Source organism: Sceloporus occidentalis, unplaced genomic scaffold (assembly GCF_023333645.1).
Source record: "Sceloporus occidentalis isolate IW3139 unplaced genomic scaffold, rSceOcc1.0.p SCAF_2, whole genome shotgun sequence".
Lineage (NCBI taxonomy): Eukaryota > Metazoa > Chordata > Lepidosauria > Squamata > Phrynosomatidae > Sceloporus > Sceloporus occidentalis.
The window spans coordinates 202,056,649-202,075,143 of NW_028316982.1; the positions used below are offsets into that span (position 1 = coordinate 202,056,649).

Here is an 18,495-nt window from a genome sequence, read left to right on the forward strand (position 1 = left end):
GAAAAAATGCCACTGCACATGGATAAGCTACAACAACAATAATATAATATTTATTTGCATTCCAACAGTATAAATAAAACATCAAACAATTAAAAATTACAATTTAAAACCCCAACCCTCCCCCCAATCATAAAAACAGTGATCAACCCATAAAAAGAGATTAAATATTTAAAAAATGTAAAACTGTCCAATAGGAATACACTAAAATTTCAGGCAGATTAACGCAAGAAATTAATCTTTCTGGGGGGGGGGGGACGGGGGCGATGGTATCAATCAATCTTGATATCTTATCAATAGAGGGAGGAGGCCAGTCTAATGGATCTAATAGATCTAACCTAGTCTGGAAAGGCCTACTGGAAGAAATCCATCTTAATAGCCTTTTTAAAGGCTTCCAAGGTGGTAATATTGTGGATCTCGTCTGGCAGGTCGTTACAAAGCCTGGGAGCGGCTGATGAGAAGGTCCTCTGGGTCACCGCAGAGAGTCTGGTCTTCTTAGGTTGTAGTCATATTCATGACGGATGGTCTGAGCTACATCTTCACAGTACAGAAAAAGAATTCTGTGTTTGCTAAACTGTGATTGCTTTTTCTTGATGTTAAAAAAAAAATACTTGGTATGTTCCAGGATTGAGAATGAACCATGAAAATAAAATTCCAGGGCAAGCAAAGGACTTGAAAGCCTGGCTGATTCACTGGCACATTTTCTACAGTATAACCCAAGGGTTTTTGCTCATTTGTGGGTGATCACAAATACAATTGAACAACAGCTGTCCACTATCAAGGCAGTGTACAAATGCACAAGCCACTGAACGAATACAAGTTAATGTCTTGGACTGACTTTTCTACTTACCAGTTTATGAAATCTGTGCCCACAGTCTAGCACGTGCAACATTTCTGAACTTAATTCCTCATGACATATTACACAGGGATCATTATCCTATAGAAACAAATGCATTTACTGTGACTTAAAAGCTACTTTCAAATTTCATGATTGTCGGTTACAACACTGGACTACAACTCTGGAGATCAAAGTATGAATCCCTGCTCAACCTTGGAAACCCACTGAGTAACCTTGGACAAGTCAACACTCTCAGTTCACAGGAGGGTAGAGGCAAACCCCTTCTGAATAAATTTTGCCAAGAAACCCCAAATGGTTTTAGAGTTGCCTTACATCACAAATGACCTGAAGGTAAACAACAGCAGCAGCAAATAGGGGAAATCAGCCAAAAATGCCTCTTAACAGCTCAACTGAAGCTGCCACGGGATGGCTCTCAACCTTTGGTGCACCAGAAAATTTGGAATATAACTCTGAGAAGATTCAATCAGCATAGCCAAATTTCAGTGTCTGCAAGCTGAAGTCTGAAAGAACTGAAGGACAGACACTTGCTCTACTTTCATTTCCTTTCTACAAACTATTTCCTTGGAAAAGTCATAGGATCCTGCCCATTAAGGAGCCCTGGTGGCGAAGTGGTTAAATGCCTGTACTGCAGCCACTCACTCAAAACCATAAGACTGCAAGTTCAATAGCAGCAAAAGGGCTCAAGTTCGACTCAGGCTTGCATCCTTCCGAGGTCGCTAAAATTAGTACCCAGATTGTTGGGGACAATTAACTTACACTTTGTAAACCACTTAGGGAGTCCTTAAGTGCACTGATAAGGTATAGAAATGCATTTGTTATTGCTATTATTTACAATGCTAAAATGTCAGCAAGATATTTACAGTGGTATTTTTAAAACAGGAACTCCAAGCTATTTAAGTTGGAGTTTGTTTATTTGGTTGTCGCAGACAAGCCAACAATAATCACATTCTTTGCAAAAAATAGTAGTATAAATCTGTGGCCTCCTAACAAATACCTATTTGAATTACAGGCAGCATGCTCTATAGAGGTTTCTATTAAAAATTTTAAAGTTAATAAAACCTAAGCAACTTATTATTTTTAAAAAACATTTCAAAGATGCAGCCATTTGGCACTTCCAGAAACTCACTCCATGACGGTTACACAACAAGGCGAGATACAACAAGACAGGCTTTGGGTTGCAGCTGAATTGTGTATCGACTGGAATTGGTTTGAAACACACTCCTGGGGTTTTGATGTGGTAGTGAAAACAGATGGACTCTTGTGCAAGGCACTTGCAAGTACAGAGTGTGCAAGACAGATGGTGTTGGTGATATCAGTTGCAATAACAACAGGGTTGCCAAATTAGACAACTGGAGAGGGCTCCTGGACATTTCATAGTTGTGTAGAAGAGGGAATTTCCCCCAGGAATTGGAGATGATTTTTTTTGCACAATTGTTAACGGCAGTTAAACAGGAACTCTAAGCTATTTAAGTTGGAGTAGGAACAAATAGGAGAGCTAGTGCGGGGCAGTCATTTGAGTGTTGGGACTATAACTCTGAAGACCAGAGTTTAAATCCCCATTCAGCCAGGAAACCCCCTGGATGAACTTGGGCAAGTCTCTCAACCTCAGAGGAAGGCAAAGATAATGCCTCTCTGAACAAATCTTGCCAAGAAAACCCCTTACGGGTGCCATAGATCAGAAATGACTTGATGACACACAAGAACAACAAGGAACAAACAGGCCTCCAATTTTCTCTAAGAACCCAAAACACTACTCTTCAGCAGATTTCTACTAAACTTTTGAGAGCATTTAAGTCTTGAAGATCTGGATCTTCCTAAAAAAGGTAGATGGGGTGTGGGGAGGAGAGGAACTATACTTAGAAAATCAAGTCGAAAAGACTCTGAATTTTAAAAAAATTGATACATTTACCAATCTATGCTCTGATATGAGTGACAACAGGTACTGCCCACATTTTCAAGTCTACTCTACAGGTTTGAAGGCTATAGTACTTACTTCCAAAATATGCCTTACTAAAAGAATCAGAAATTATACTAACACAAAAGGCCTACCATGTCACTTGGTTTCTTCCATTTAGATTTTGAGGTTCCTCCAACAGTTTTCCAAGGCATCTGAACTGACTGAGGAGGGAGAGTTGTCTTTTTGATGTTTTCATTAGTAACTCTAGACTTTGCTAGGTTAGGCACGTTTCGTCCTGACATCTTCAATACTTTCTGAATCTGATTTCCATTCTGTCCTGAAGCACTGGAGGATGGCTTTTCAATTTTCCCTGAAGAACAAAGAACCTTAAAGGGAACAGAGATAATGGAAAGATATTGGTAATATTCTCTTCATGTACACCCTGTTCCTCCACTGCTCACTGTTCATAAAGAGAGATTAGAACTGTTTAAAACAGCCATCTCAAATTACTATTTAATATGAAAACTAGAGCACAAAGCAAATAAATACAAAGTAGAAGAACAAACTAGATTACTAAAAAGGATTTAAAGTGCCAATCAAAACATATCCATTGCAGTGTTGTTTGAAGACAATGCAAAGAACACATAATTTCCCCAGCAAGACATTCCAGAGTCTCTGAGGTACAATGGAAAGGACTCTACTCCACATTCACCCCTCTATAGATTAGAGATCTGCTCCTTTCAATTTGTCATTTCCACAGGAGAGAAAATACAGTCACTTCTCACCCTGCTGCACACATTTCTTTTGAATATTGTGCAGTTTTCAAATATTCCTTCACAAGAGAGATGACCGCTCCCATGGTAGAGATCCTCTCTGAACTGTCCCATTCTCCCCTGGACAGCCACTGTCCAGGGTGGCAGGAGGAGGAAGGGGGCAGATGAGAGAAGAGAATGACAATTCTTCTCATGTGCCCTTCACACATCACTGGTTTCTCTTCAGCAAAACTCAACCCAGAAAGATCCCCAAGAAGATGTAGCTGATTTGATGGCACAACCATTAATTCCCTTACTAGAGGTGCCATCTAATTATTCCTCCAAAGATCTTCTGCATTATTTATGATATTTGATCACTTTTATGCATTCAGCTTCATTGTAAGACAAATTTATGGTGGCCACAGAATTTTGAGCTATGCTACAAGGTACCATAGGTATGTAATTAATACAAGCCTAGCTGGCAGTCCTCAGTATGTAAATAGAAGTTCAGCCAGAAAATCTGTTAGGCTATAAAATATTCCATGTTGACATAATTCTGTCTCTCCTGTATCTCAAACACTAAGCAAGTACTTTCAATGCTGCTTGTATCAAAGCTATGCTGGAAACATTGTGAAGACTGGCTATGTAGTTAACCTACCTAAAAATAGTTTCTGTGAGAAAATATTGGCTAAGTCCAACCATAATTTGTTTACACAATATACACTGTAAATTGGACCTTATTGTTAATATCCATATTTGAAGATGAAAAACTGCCATAAAACCTCACAGTACTTTTGTTTATGGACCAACTTTGATGGAAAATTACCTTCTTCTTGTTTGGATGATCTAGAATAAATTCTGTTACCCTGCTAAGCAGCTCATCTGTGCTCAGCTTATTCTTACTCTTGACTTTCACTTCTTTTATGAAATTCTCCAGGTCTGAACTGTAAAAGATGAAGAGAGGCAGAAAAGAGGAGTTTTATAACAGTATAACTACTACTTTCAAGAACTTCACATCTTGCAAAAAACAAAGCTGCAAATTGGGAAACACAAAAGTTGTGTTACTTGGCAGTTCAAACTTTTGAAATCACATGTTAAAAAATACTGCTATCCAGCTGTTTTTCATCACTATAAAGCATGCTAGAAATAACAACAATTACAAAATTCTTATTCACCAATTACCCACTTTAGATAAAATAAATGCAGCCCTTACTTCAAGTTCAGAAAAACACTATGTAACCTAACAAGGAATGCTGAATTTCCCACAGTTGTTACAGAACAATAGTTTGCAAGCATCAGGAGCCCATACTCTGTAAACCAAGGGTGGGATTTCTGAAATCCTCTAGATATTGTTGAACTGTAGGAGTGGGGAATGCTGGGAGTTGTGGTTCAACACTCAGACGAGCAGACTATTTCCATCCTCACTCTAAACCAGCCTTTCTCAAATAGTGGGGCGGGCCCCCCAGGGGGGGCGCGAGGCTCTGTTATGCAGAGGTGTACTTATAACAATTTTATAGACAAATGATACTATTTACAGTCGCGCGGGGGGCGCGAAATGTTTTCTTCTTCCTAGGGGGGGCATGACAGAAAATAATTGAGAAGCACTGCTCTAAACCAAGAGAAAAATATTCAGCTTAACTACTGAACAGCATTAAGGTCCTTTGGAAGTATGTGAAATTGGGAAATGTCAGAAACTGGCAACATATAATTTCAACATAAGTCCCACTGATGTTCAAGACTTAAGAACTGGAAAAAGCTTCAGAAAGCCCAATACTATTTTTATTGAACTGTTTTTAACTGCTTTTTATCCTTTTTAGGTTCAATCAGAATCTCAAAGTGAAACTCTACTCAACTTTGACCACCAAGTGAAACCAAAATGTGGATTGTGCTGCCTATAGAGTCTGAAACTTTGTTCCTAGGGAGGTCAGAATAGCTCCTTCTTTGCTGTCCATCCAGCAGCAGGGTAAGACTTTCATTCAAATAGGATTTTTAAACTGAAGAAGGCAAGGCTTCAGAAAGCCCTCTACTATTTTTATTGAACTGTTTTAACTGCTTTGTATCCTTTTTAGGTTCAATAGTTCAATTATTTTAATATTGTAAATAGTTTAAGTCAATTTTAATGTTGATCTTTATGTTTTTTATACTGTACTTGCTTTAAACTGTAAGCTGCCTTGAGCCTCAATTTTGGGAGAAAGGAAGGTATTAAGTGAAGTTAATAACCATATTTTTCACTTATGAAGTGTACATCAGAATACATTTTATAATTTAAAATCAAGGACAATGTGGCAGTCTTAATTAGAAAGAGCATCATACAACTGGGTTGGGAGCAACCAACTTCCAACACCATTTCCCATGATGAAATACCTTGAATGGTGTGGAAATATAGTTCTAAGTTGAGCAATGATATTTGTAGATGCTTTTGGAAGTGGCTTGCTTATAGTTTTGACATGATCCAATCCTCCTGCTGTTGGTGGTGATTCCTCTGGAGTTCTGTATTGTAGATGAATGGCCTGGACTGATTTTCTAGAGTTTTCTGGTGAGTCAGGTAGGCATACGTGATCAGAAAGTGACTGTGCTTTGGATTCCAAGGATGTCTCTCCAATGTCTTTCTTTGCAAGAGGAAGCCTAGCACCTTTACTAGAAGTTTTGATTCCAGGCTGTACCGTAATCGCAGAGTGCACAGGATCATTATCATCAGTATTGGAAAATGCAGAAGACAGGTATGTAGCTGTAGCTGAATACATTACAATAGCTGGATCATTAATGAGAGGCCACTCACATGTTGCCTAGGAAAAGGAATATGTCAGTAAGATGAAAAATATATATTGATGTAAGACTTTCAAGCATTCCAAACATGCTTTTGCCATTTCAGGGATTTATACTGGCATCTTCCTGACAAAAACTGAATGGTAATGACAAAAAGGCACTATTTCAGCTTCACTTACTTTCTCCAGGAACTCATGTGTGCATTCGTAATGCAAGGATATGGAGAAGAGTTTAATGAAACATTCCCTCTCCCCACATTCTTATAAGTTGCCAATATATCTTCAGAGCAATACTTGTAAGTGTGCTGAGTGGTTTAGCACATCACTGCCTTTTATTCTGTTGCAAAATGGAGTATTTAGTTACCTAACCCTCTTCCCACCTTAATGCCCCTAAATTTAAAGTTGCTGTTGCATTCATTGCAGGCACCTGGAGAGAAGGTGAGAAGATGATTCTTCACACACTTTTATCACCCCTCAGGTCTTTGAGGCAATGGGGTAATAATGCCAGAAACCAGCTCCATAGGAAGCCCAACACTAGGGAACCATTAAGATAATCGTGCAGTGGCTTTTGTATCCCCTTCCACATGGGCTGTTCATGGCTCGATTCTGTGCAGCTGACATTGCTACCTGTAGACAAATCACTAAGGACCAGAATTACTGTTAAAAGTTGGAAATGGGATGCTAGAAAATAGGTCTCTCCATACTGATGTGAGGTGCTACCTGTCTATATGTACATTTGTGTTTTAACTGATTTTATGTAGATGTACTGGTATATTTGTAAATTTGCTTTTACTGGTTATTATTAATATATTTTTGAGATACTTTGGTCAAAGATCGTAAAGAAAATTGATTGATTGATTGATGGAATGTTCTCACATATATGGAAAGTTTATACGAAGAAGATGGGAGTTCTGCATTTTTAAATGGTAAGCTACTGGCCACTGTAGGCTATATTTCAGAGGAAGGAACTGGCAAAACCACCTCTGAGGTTTCCTTGCCTAAGAAAAGCTTAGGAAATTCATGGGGGTCACCATAAGTCAACAGGCAACTTGAAAGCACACAGACACAGATAGACAAAAAATCTAGACAAAACAAATGCCTAACATTTTTAATGCTTAAAATCTGTAATGGTAAGAATGTAATGGTATATTTGCTTCTGATGCAAACCAACAACAAAATACTTACTAATGACAAACCACTAGGAGACTGAAGTTCTGCAATTTCCACCATAGGGATATCATTTAGAAAGGCACCATTTTTCACCTTATGAATTCTTTCTTCAAATTCATTCTACAGAAAGAAGGAGGCAAGGACACTGAGATTTGACCTCTCCAGAAATGATAACATGCTTGACATTATTACCCAGTGGATGACCAATAACAACAAATAACAGGGCAACTGAGCTCTTAGATTGCTGTTCCCAGTGGAATTATTCCAGGCCTAATATGGACTTCACTAGCTCCGTCTAGAAGTACAATCAGCCCTCAATTTACATGGGGGCTAGGGGTGCAGAACCTCATGCAAAAAGAGATTGCCTACTTCCATACAATCCGCCCCGTGCTCTCAGGTCCTCTGGGAGGAACTTATTGAACCCTATAAAGACCAGATTGACTGCAACCTCCTAGAGGACCTTTTCTGCAACCACTCCCAGCCTGTGGAATGGCCTGCTGGACGAGAGCTGTCAAATTAACAATCTAAACAGCTTCAAGAAAGATGTTAAGACAGATCTCTTCCGGCAGGCCTTCTCAGAATAAACTATTCGGCCATGAAATGACCCACCCCCATATATATGATGACTCTGCCCACCGTTATTGTTTTAACTGCTTTATGTAATTTTAACCTTAAACTGTTTAATTCTTTTTTTTTTGGGGGGGGGGGATATTTTGTATATATCATTGTATTCTTTTAATATTGTAAGCTGCTTTGATTGCTTTAACAAAAAGCGAAGTAGAAATAAAAGTTTTATTTATTTATTATTATTAAAAATGGAAAAACCATGAATACCTCTAAGGTTTCCCAAACCACATTTGTGGCCTGGAAAAAAAAATAAGAAGCTATATTTTATTGTAGCTTACTGTCTTACTTTCTGACTCATGTGAAGGGAGAAACAAACAGCTGTTTGAGGATGCACAAAGCATGATCGTATCTTGAGTGATTCAAACTTGGACCCTATCAACCTCCATGTACAGTAGAGCCTCGGGTTACGAAATTAATTCGTTCCGCGGCCGCTTTCGTAACCCGAACGGCTTTCGCAAGCCGAATCCCCATAGCCGCTAATGGGGAAAAGCCGCGATTTGGTGTAAAATCGCGCCGAAAAGCACCAAAAGTTTTTTCGGGACCCGAAAAAACTTTCGTAACCCGGATCAATAATTTCCTATGGGTTTTTTTCGGGTCCCGAAAAATTCGTAACCCGGGTATTTCGTATCCCGAGGTTCCACTGTATCAACAAATAAAGTTAATTCAGTTCTACCAAGAAGAGAAATGCATCAGAAGCAATATTTTAGAAAAAATAATATAGCAGACATACCTCTGTGTTTCTAATTTCTTCCTTAATGTTAGAAATAAAGGTCTCCCAAGAATCAATTTGTAATTTTGACTGAGGCACTGTGGAATGGCTGAAAAGACACAAATTATACCATGGTGATAATCTGAAATTAAGAGCACCTATGGGAAAAAATTCACCCAGAAATGAAAGTAACTATTTTAGCAAGAGAAAATACTTGAATTTTACCAATCAATCATATAATATTGTTGGGACAAGGGCAAGTGTATAGCTCCTAAAATGTTAGGTGTGTCATCAGGATAATTATCAGCTAATAAGAATGTTGGAAGATGTTGTCTTTGTAGGTAAATAGTACAAATCTTCAATGGAGTACAGTGCGCCCGTGTCATACGCGGGAGCGCTATACGCGATTTTCAGCATATGCTGAAAGCCATGTGGGAGCGTGTGGGGTGGCGTGTCTTATTCAGAAGAATAAGGTGTGCACCCACTGTGCGCGCGTGCCACTGGGGGTGTGTGTGTCCGGAACGGACACCCAACATAAGCCAAGGGCGGACTGTAGAAGAATATGAAAGTATGTCATGGTGAAACTGAGTGAGAGAAGGAAGTCTTTTTTGACAGACAGCATTGGTAGCTACAGCTACAAGACCATAGCATTAATTTCCCATGCAAGCAAATTTATGCTTAAAATACTGCAACACAGAAACCAATCACATAAGGAGAGAGAAATCCCAGATGTGCAAGTGGGATTCAGAAAAGGTAGAGGCACTAGGGATCACACTGCAAACACACAATGGCTAATGGACCACACCAAGAAATTTCAAAAGAAAATCAACATATAATTTATAGACTATAACAAAGCCTCTGACTACATTGATCAGAAAAAACTATGGAATACTCTTGAAGACATGGGAGTACCACCGTACTTGACAGTTCTGATGAGAAACCATATTTGGGACAAAAGGCCACTGTCTGGACTGAATATGGAGCAACAGAATGGTTCCCGATTGGCAAGTGGGTTAGGCAAGGATGCATTTTATCACCCTACTTGTTCAACTTGTACGCAAAAAATATATAGTGGGCCCTTCCCTTACGTGGGGGATCCATTCCGGACCACCCTGCGTAAGGGAAAATCGGCATATGCTCGAATCCCATTAAAGAGAATGGGGCTCATGCCCATGGCACAGCGCAACACACATGCCATTACCCCTTTCAGGGTGCACTGCGCCTTCTTCTGACACGACTTTCAGTGTATGCTGAAAGCCGCGTACGTCATGCCCGCATATGACACAGGTGCACTGTAGTATGAAGAGCAGGCTTAGACTCAGAAGCAGGAGAAGTGAAGATAGGAGGAAGGAACATCAACTATCTAGATCCAGGATATGAGGATGACACAATATTGCCAGTGAAATATTGGACTTGCAACAATTACTGAGGAAGGTCAAGGAAAAAGTACAACCTCAGGCTTGCTGCTGTAGATGAAGAAAACAAAAATAATGATAATGGAGGACCTACGTAAATTCAACTTAGGCAATAAAGAAATTGAGATAAAGATTTCTCGTACCTTGGATCAAACATTGAACAGAATGGAGTTTGCAGTCAAGAGATATGGGGAAGGCTAGGAATAAGAAGGTAAGCCAGGAAAGAGCTAGAGAAGATCCTAAAGAGTAAAGACATACAACTGAACACTAAAGTTAGAATCATTGAAGCCATGGTATGGTGGTATTCCACGTCACTATGCCTGGATATGAAAGCTGGAAAGCGCAAAAAGTGGATAAAAAGAAAATCAACCCATTTGAGGTGTGGTGTTGGAGAAGAGTGCTGAAGCACATGGAGAGCCAAAAAGACAAACAGTCCTGAAACAGATCAAGTCTGAAATACCCCTAGAGGCCAAGATGGTGAAATTGAGGATGTCATACTTGGCCACATCACAAGAAGACACAACTTATTAGAAAAGACAATAATGCTGGGAAAGGTTGAGGGTAGTAGAAAGAGAGGAAGACCCTACACCAAATGGTAAGATTCAGGGAGGTCATGGACATGAATCTGCAAAATGTAAGCAGAGCAGTGGAACACATGCAGTCTTGGAAATGTCTCATCCACAGGGCCACCATGAGTTGAGGTCAATTCGAGGGCAGTTAACAACAACAACAGGTGGTTACAGTATCTATGCAAAATTTACAGTAATAGTTATATTTGTTAAGTACTTGGGATCGCAATCCTGCATCAGTCCCTCTAGCTGAACTGGAAAATGGTGAAAGGGTGTGGTGTTGCTTTGTTTTATGAAGTTAAGAAGTGGAAAAAAATGAATCCCATTGTAGAGAAAGGTGGGATATAAGTCCTGGAAATAAATAAATAAATAGTAAAAAAGAAAATCAAAGACTTATACAAATTAGAGTAGAGGGGAAATAAAGAGAGTTTTTTTTAAAAAAAGAGAGAGGAAACTAATTCATTAAGTGAAATTAGCAATAAACTGAATAAGGAAGCTAAAGGGAAGACTGTCAAAACATAAGAGCCATTGTTCTTGCCTCCTGGACTAAAAGGCCAAATTAACCCATTGCTTGATTTCTCCTATGCCAAACAAAGTTGTTTTCTCAACAAAACAAACACCCATATCATATTGGTACTGAATAAAACCAAAAATCTGTACAATGCAAATGTTTATCCAATGGTAACTGTAACTGTGATAGCAATGTATCACAATATACTGAGTACTCATCACTGGAGTAAAATGCAAATGTTTATCCAAATGGTAACTGTAACTGTGATAGCAATGTATCACAATATACTGAGTACTCATCACTGGAGTAAATATCCATATAAATAATACACACTGTTCTTATACAGGGTAATATATAACTGCAGGAAGTAACTAACGAGATTACTTATCAACTCTGGGAAACATCAAGTAAATATTATATAATCTGTTGATGAAACTTTGCAAAACAGATATGGAAAACGTATCAGCATCTAGGAAGAATAAGAATTTAATGATAGGATCAACTGATTCCAAGACAGAACCTGAAAATTAAACCTATTCAATATACATTTCTTCTTTTTCTTCAAACAATGCCAATAAAGTACTGGTGGTTATTCCAAGTAATCGATCTAGTTTAAATGCACTGGTGTAGCATAATGATACATTATAAGCTTTACCTGGTCATGAACTTTAGATATTTAAGATTGGCTTCTGCATGTGTTGCTCTTCTCTGTAATTTATATAATTCAGTCTCTTTCCAATTTTCAAGAACTGATACCTAAAATAAAACACAACTAAATAAGACCATCTAGCTGGAACACAACGATGAATACTCCTAACTTCATATAGTACAATAAGTCCTGAATATTTCCACTAGGCAGTTGATTTGTTCTTCAATATTAAATTGTGTCATGTTCCAAGTGTACAATTCATTAGAAAGCAAGGTCATTATAAAAAATTTAGATGCACAATAAGTATACTTAGATAAAACTTAGGTGATGTTGAGATGGTAATAATACACATTAATTATGAATCCAGATGATGTTAATTGGAAGATAGGTACATGCCATGAAGATTTCTTCTGGTCTGGTGTGAAGGATCTATCTCAGAGTGTGTTTAGTGCTACATACTACCCAGGAGTAGGAATGACTGTAGGTGCCTTCCTTAACCTTAAGAAACAAAACTTGAAGAGCTACCTGAAGAGTTACAAGTTATTCCTCAAGAAAAAAAAAGGGGGAAGACTGGGCCACTGGAAATCCCATCCTACTGGAAAGGAAAACACATCAAAATCTAGTATAGAAATGCTAAACACCACCTCCAGAATGGTTGTAGTCGGCCCTCTCTATCCATGGATTCTTTATCCAGGATTGTAAGCATCCCCGCCTTGAAAATATTCAAAAAATATAAAAATCCCCAAAAGCAAACCTTGATTTGCCATTTTATATAAAGTCACTGTTTTACTATGCCATTGTATATAATAGGACTTGGGCATCCACAGATTTTGGTATTCACAGGGTGTGTTTGTGTCTCCTAGAACCAAACCCCAGCAGATACCAAGGGCCCCACTGTACAGTGCACTGATTCCAGAATGCAGTCAAGAAGCCTATTTGCACCACACCAGAAGGAATTTTCAAATAAGCAGCAGTCCTCCATTCTGTCTGGTAAAAAGGAAGCATCCAAAAGATGAAATGTCCCTTTGCTAATATAGCATAGGTCAATTGTGCAGATTTGGGTCTGTGCTTGAGGGACTACCTGTTGGAGAACCCTTGTGTCAATGGCCACATCCCATTGTGGAAAAGAAGTGTATTTTATAATGTGTGATAAATGTATTACGTGAGGCCCAATTAGTTGCTCTACAACAACTTTAATGTTGAATGCTTCAAAAGTTGCTGAAGCCTAAGTATAGTACACTGTGGGAAACTGTCTCCTACAAGGAGATTTTGCATTGGCCATGAAAGGACTGACACATTTCAAGAAGATTGGATGATCTTTATTGACTATGTTAAACGTCACTCCCACCAGATCCAACCTCCTACTTCACAGATGGATCTTTGGATGGACACTGTACACCTTGACAAACCAGACCCTCTGGCTCTTTCTGAGAATTAATTTTTTGATTCTGCTGCAGAGTAAGTATTCATCAGATACATACCCTTGGCCCTTGTAGTTAATTATTGTTGTTGTTTTTGTCTACAGATTTTATGTTTTATTGTAAAAACTCAATAAAAATTTTAATTAGAAAAAAAAAGTGATCTAGCAGTCTTTTTTTAAATTTATTGGTGCATTTTGCTCTATATATTTAAGAACATTTAACAGAGACAGATATATTTTCCTACACCTAGAAGAGAGCCAGTCTACACTATATTATAAACATGATTTTTAAAGGACACAAAATATATAGAGCCAAGTTTTCTTTATCAGCATCTTTAAAAGGCACCTCTGGATACATGTAAGAAACTGGGGCGGGTTACAGACCGCCCATTTCGGGCGGGCTGTACTCGCCCCTTTCCCCGGTGTATCGGGGCCTCAGCTGCTAGAACGGCAGCCGCTGAGGCCCCGATCCGCCGCTTTTCAGGCTGCGGGGAAGCGGCAAAAGGCCCCTTCCCCGCAGCCTGGAAAGGGGTGTCCTTGGGGCTTCAAGCCCCAAGGACACCTCGCGGCGGCGGGGAGGAGGAGAAAGGGGCCGCTTGGCCCCTTTCTCCCTTGCTTCGCTGGGCGCAGCCGTCTGAAGGCTGCGCCCAGCAACGCAAAGCGGCGCCGCAAACCAGGAAGAAGCTCCGAAACGGAGCTCCTTCCTGGTCCGCGCAAAGGGTGCGCTAAGCGCCCTGGCACGAACCAACGACGTCACGTCCACGCCGCCCCGTATAGAGGCGGCGCGGTCGTGACGTCGTCATGGTGGCCCCCATCTGGAAGGGGAGCTGCCATTTTGTACGGACTCAGTCCATACTAGGGTTAGGGGGGTGCGGAAGCACCGCACCTTCCTAACCCTAGTACGGACTGACTCCGTACTTTAATGGCAGTCTGTAACCCGCCTAAAAGACTGGGAATATAAAAGTGGATCTTGTCCATATGTAAAGTTCTAAGGGTCATAGGGTATTGGTATAATCTACACTGTATCTCGCTTTTAAAACCATCACAGTATTATTTAAGGTACTGTGTAAGATTTCTAGGCAAGAGTGAGAGGCTGCAAAAGTAATAAAAAGTGGGCAGAAACTTAAGTGATATGTACAAAGTGCAAAACAGCTTAACATACCTCTGCTGCAACAGCTCGCTTAACACATTCTTGGTGGTCACCACAACTCTTCTTTATAAGCTCCTCCATTTTTACTTTTTCATTTTCAAACTTGTTACTGTAGAGTCATTTCAAATATTGTTAATACATGTACATCTTGAGGAACTGAATTAAACATCAAACATAGCTTAGCATATAGTGAAATACTTATATCTACAATAGCAACAACTAATGGAAGAACACATCAAACATTGTAACTAAACCAAGTAGACCACAAGTTGAACATGAGTCAACAGTGCGATGCGGCAGCTGAAAAGGCCAATATGATTTTAGGCTACACCAATAGAAGTATAGTGTCTAGATTAAGGGAAGTAATAGTGCCACTCTATTCTGCTCTGGTCAGGCCCCACCTGGAATACTGTGTCCGGTTCTAGGCACCACAATTCCAAAAGGACATTGAGAAACTAGAGCGTGTCCAAAGGAGGGCGACTAAAATGGTGAAGTGTCTTGAAACCATGCCCTATGAGGACCAGCTTAGGGAGCTAGGTATGTTTAGCCTGGAGAAGAGAAGGTTAAGAGGTGATATGATAGCCCTATTTAAATATTTGAAGAAATGTCATACTGAAGAGGGAGCAAGCTTGTTTTCTGCTGCTCCAGAGAACAGGACCTGGAAAAATGGATGCAAGCTACAGCAAAAGAGATTCCACCTCAACATTAGGAGGAATTTCCTGACAGTGGAAAACACTTCCTTGGAGCGTAGTGGACTCTCCTTCCTTGGAAGTCTTTAAACAGAGGCAGGATGGCCATCTGTCGGATATGCTTTAAGAGTTCCTGCATGGCAGGGGGTTGGGCTGGCTGGCCCTTGTGGTCTCCTCCAACTCTAGGATTCTATGATGAACCCAACAAATAAAATAACTTTTTCTCTTAAAAAAACTCAACAGAACACTTAGTTCAGGGTCTTCCTATCAAATGTACCTTTCACAACTTTTTCTGAGGATTCCAACAGATCTATCAAGGTCTCCACTCCTCAAAATTATTTGCAAAAATTTCAAACATCCAATGGAGGACATAAAGCAAATTTAACTTTACCTGATTGCAAGGAATTCTTCCAAATACTGTTTGTATTGCTTATCCTTTTCTTCAGTGTTTTTCATGTATCTGTTTGGTTATATAAATATATTCTAAGAAAATATACAAACATCAGAAAATACACCTATCCAAAACAATGTTAGATAATGATATGCCCATTTTCAGCTTTTGGTAGCAACTATTTCCCTTTTCTCCCAGAACATTTTTTTCCAGATGATGAAGTTCTCTACATGAAGATGTATTACATAAGCTAAATAATGTAAGAATACAATTAACAGGGGAAAAATAATACATTTGAATCACAGTTAGGATTTGTCACAACATGCTGAGAATTTTTAAAATTCTAGTTCATACTAGAAATTGACTAAAATCACACAACCTCAGAGCACACAAGTGCTTAAGATGATGCATACTATGGAATGATAATTCAGTTCTACCTCCCCATGTAACAGTACTAAATTTAGCCAGGTTAATAAGTGACTAATTGAACTTCCTACAAATAGAAACTGCCTGAGGTGGAACGTAGGTAAGAAAGCAAGAGGATCACATTAATACACAGTTATGGCTGAACAGAGCAAGTAAAAGACCCCAGCATACAAATTTGCATAGCAGCATCTTTATCCACAGTATTCATTTAGTCCAGGGGTGGGCAATTTCACACCTCCAAGATATTGCTGGGACTGTAACTGTAAGCATTCCTTACAGGACCAATGGGAGTTGCAGCCCACTAACACTAGGAGAGCAATTAAATGCCAACCACTAAACCCGCCAAGTGAGTGCAAGCACCATAACAAATCCATTATCCCCACTGCCTTGTGTTTTCCCCATCACCAGATGAACATGAAAGAAGTTCATTCTAACAATGGAACTTCACTGAGAAATAAGTGGACACAATAGATACTTTTCAGTAAACCAGTCTAGTTGGCTCCTATATGCATGGGAAGCTGCCCATCCTATAGAAGCAACTTGTGGAAAACAAAAGGGGAACACAGATAGTAAGTGATTTTGAATCTCTTTATCAGTGCTGGGCTTTACCAAGAGAAATGGAGAGGACATCAGAAGAACAGTGAAGAATCCTAATCTTTATTAGGATAGATGGTTGTCATTTTTAAGATAGTAAAATTAAGTCTGAATTGTGAACATTTAGATATGATGAAGCCCATAAAAATAAGTCAACTGGCATACCTGCTTTGTGTCCCACACACCCCTTAAGTCAGTTTTCGTTTTCAGAATAAACTTACGTTTCATTGATTTCTGTTAGCTTCTTTACTTTACTCTTTCCTGTTTTCAATCCCTCTTGATTTTCCTTCTTCTCCTGTTGCCATCTTTTCATCTCCATTTCTACATCTTGGTGAAACCAATCTAGTTCTCTCTTAGTAAGCTTTAAACAAAAATGTTTATATGTTCACACACACAAAAAGGCAAAACCAAAGTACTAAGAATATGATATTGAAGTACTACAGATTTGGGGCTATGTAAACAATAATTCAGCTTTTGTGTGTCAATGAATAAGAACAGCGACTATAAAATATGCTTTACAACCAAACACAATACCATGATCCTGACCTGAAATGTCCATGGAGACTTTTTTAATCTATATGTCTTGTTACTCTGCAGCAAGACTTTTGCCATTTTTTGCTTCCATAATTGTCCTTAACATCTTCTTGTAAAAATCTTTTAACGCAACCTAATTTAAGCTTAACTATTTTTCTCTCCATTAAAGCCATTTAAAAGTATTACCTTGTTCCCTTCAATGAGAAGAGATAACTCATCTTCTAAACCACTAGTTTCTGTGGAGCTTCGACATTTAAGCTGTTCATACTTTTCACTTGCATCTTTAAGTTGTTCTTGTAGTACCTGATGTTCTTTTTCTGTACGTAACATATCTCCCTGAAAAAGCATATGTATCAGGTTTGTCATGCTACAAACACTTCCATTACAGTCTGTAAAGGAGAATCATACCTTAAAATTCAGGTTAATATTTACTCACATTAGAAAACCAATAAAATTTAAAAAGCATTTTAAATGATAGTGCCTGGGTTTCACCAAATAAGTTAACAGTTAGACCATTTGCTTTAGTGTCTACAATAGTTCAAACTCCAAGGTATGGTTTTAGTTCCCCAGACTTCACTGGCCCACTTATGAACACCCATTCATTCATTCATTCATTCACTTACTTGTTGGGTTTCATATGGATGAAGAGGCAAAGTATTAACTCCCTTATCTGTCCGTTCTTGATCTACCTAAAATGCAAAGATACACAAAAAGTCTGTCTATAAAGATTAGATATATCCCATCATTCTATACCAATGCTTACAATATGTTTGAGCTTTATTACAGAATATACAACATCTTGCAAAGTATTCACCCCATTTGAATTTTCCACATTTTCAACCAGGGATCAATATTGAATTATTTAACATTGTTACCACTTAATGTACACACAGATGCACAGTGCCATGAATGTGTGACATATTTTTGGTTGTGGCATGAAAGTTAACAAAAACAAACTGCTACTTACTGATTGCACAAGTATCTACCCCTTTGCTATGACATGTCTAAACCTCTGCTTCCAAAAGTCACGTAAATTGTGCAATGGAGGTCACTAGATTGCAATTCCAGTAACATATGATCTCAATTAAATAGCCTGTTTCTGGACAGGCCCAGAGTTTGCTGAAGAGCATAAACAAACAACATCAAATCCACCAAAGAGCCATCCAGACAAGGCTGAGATAAAATTGTAAAGAAGTACCAATTGAGATTGGATTATCAGAACAATCCCAAACTATGAACCTACCCTGGTGCCATGTATAACAAAATGGAAAGATTGGCTCAACTGTGATCCAGCGTACAACTGTGATCCAACTTACAGAGTTCCATTTGCCAAAACTTAGTGATCAGGTACAGAGGACATTACTCAGGAGA

At 39.0% G+C, this 18,495-nt stretch overlaps 1 protein-coding gene across 1 annotated transcript in view; it reads right to left on the minus strand.

Moving 5' to 3' along the window:
• Positions 1-18,495, minus strand: part of TTC3 (tetratricopeptide repeat domain 3) — a 96,454-nt gene that overhangs the window by 1,248 nt on the left and 76,711 nt on the right. The window contains exons 33-44 of the mRNA XM_089508432.1: positions 17,748-17,813; positions 17,311-17,460; positions 16,812-16,951; positions 15,571-15,639; positions 14,503-14,599; positions 11,927-12,027; positions 8,798-8,885; positions 7,456-7,560; positions 5,870-6,291; positions 4,332-4,449; positions 2,906-3,139; positions 848-934 (exon numbers count right to left, since the gene is read on the minus strand). Coding sequence (XP_089364558.1) covers positions 848-934; positions 2,906-3,139; positions 4,332-4,449; positions 5,870-6,291; positions 7,456-7,560; positions 8,798-8,885; positions 11,927-12,027; positions 14,503-14,599; positions 15,571-15,639; positions 16,812-16,951; positions 17,311-17,460; positions 17,748-17,813 — 1,677 coding nt within the window. The remainder of the gene's footprint in view (positions 1-847; positions 935-2,905; positions 3,140-4,331; positions 4,450-5,869; positions 6,292-7,455; positions 7,561-8,797; positions 8,886-11,926; positions 12,028-14,502; positions 14,600-15,570; positions 15,640-16,811; positions 16,952-17,310; positions 17,461-17,747; positions 17,814-18,495) is intronic.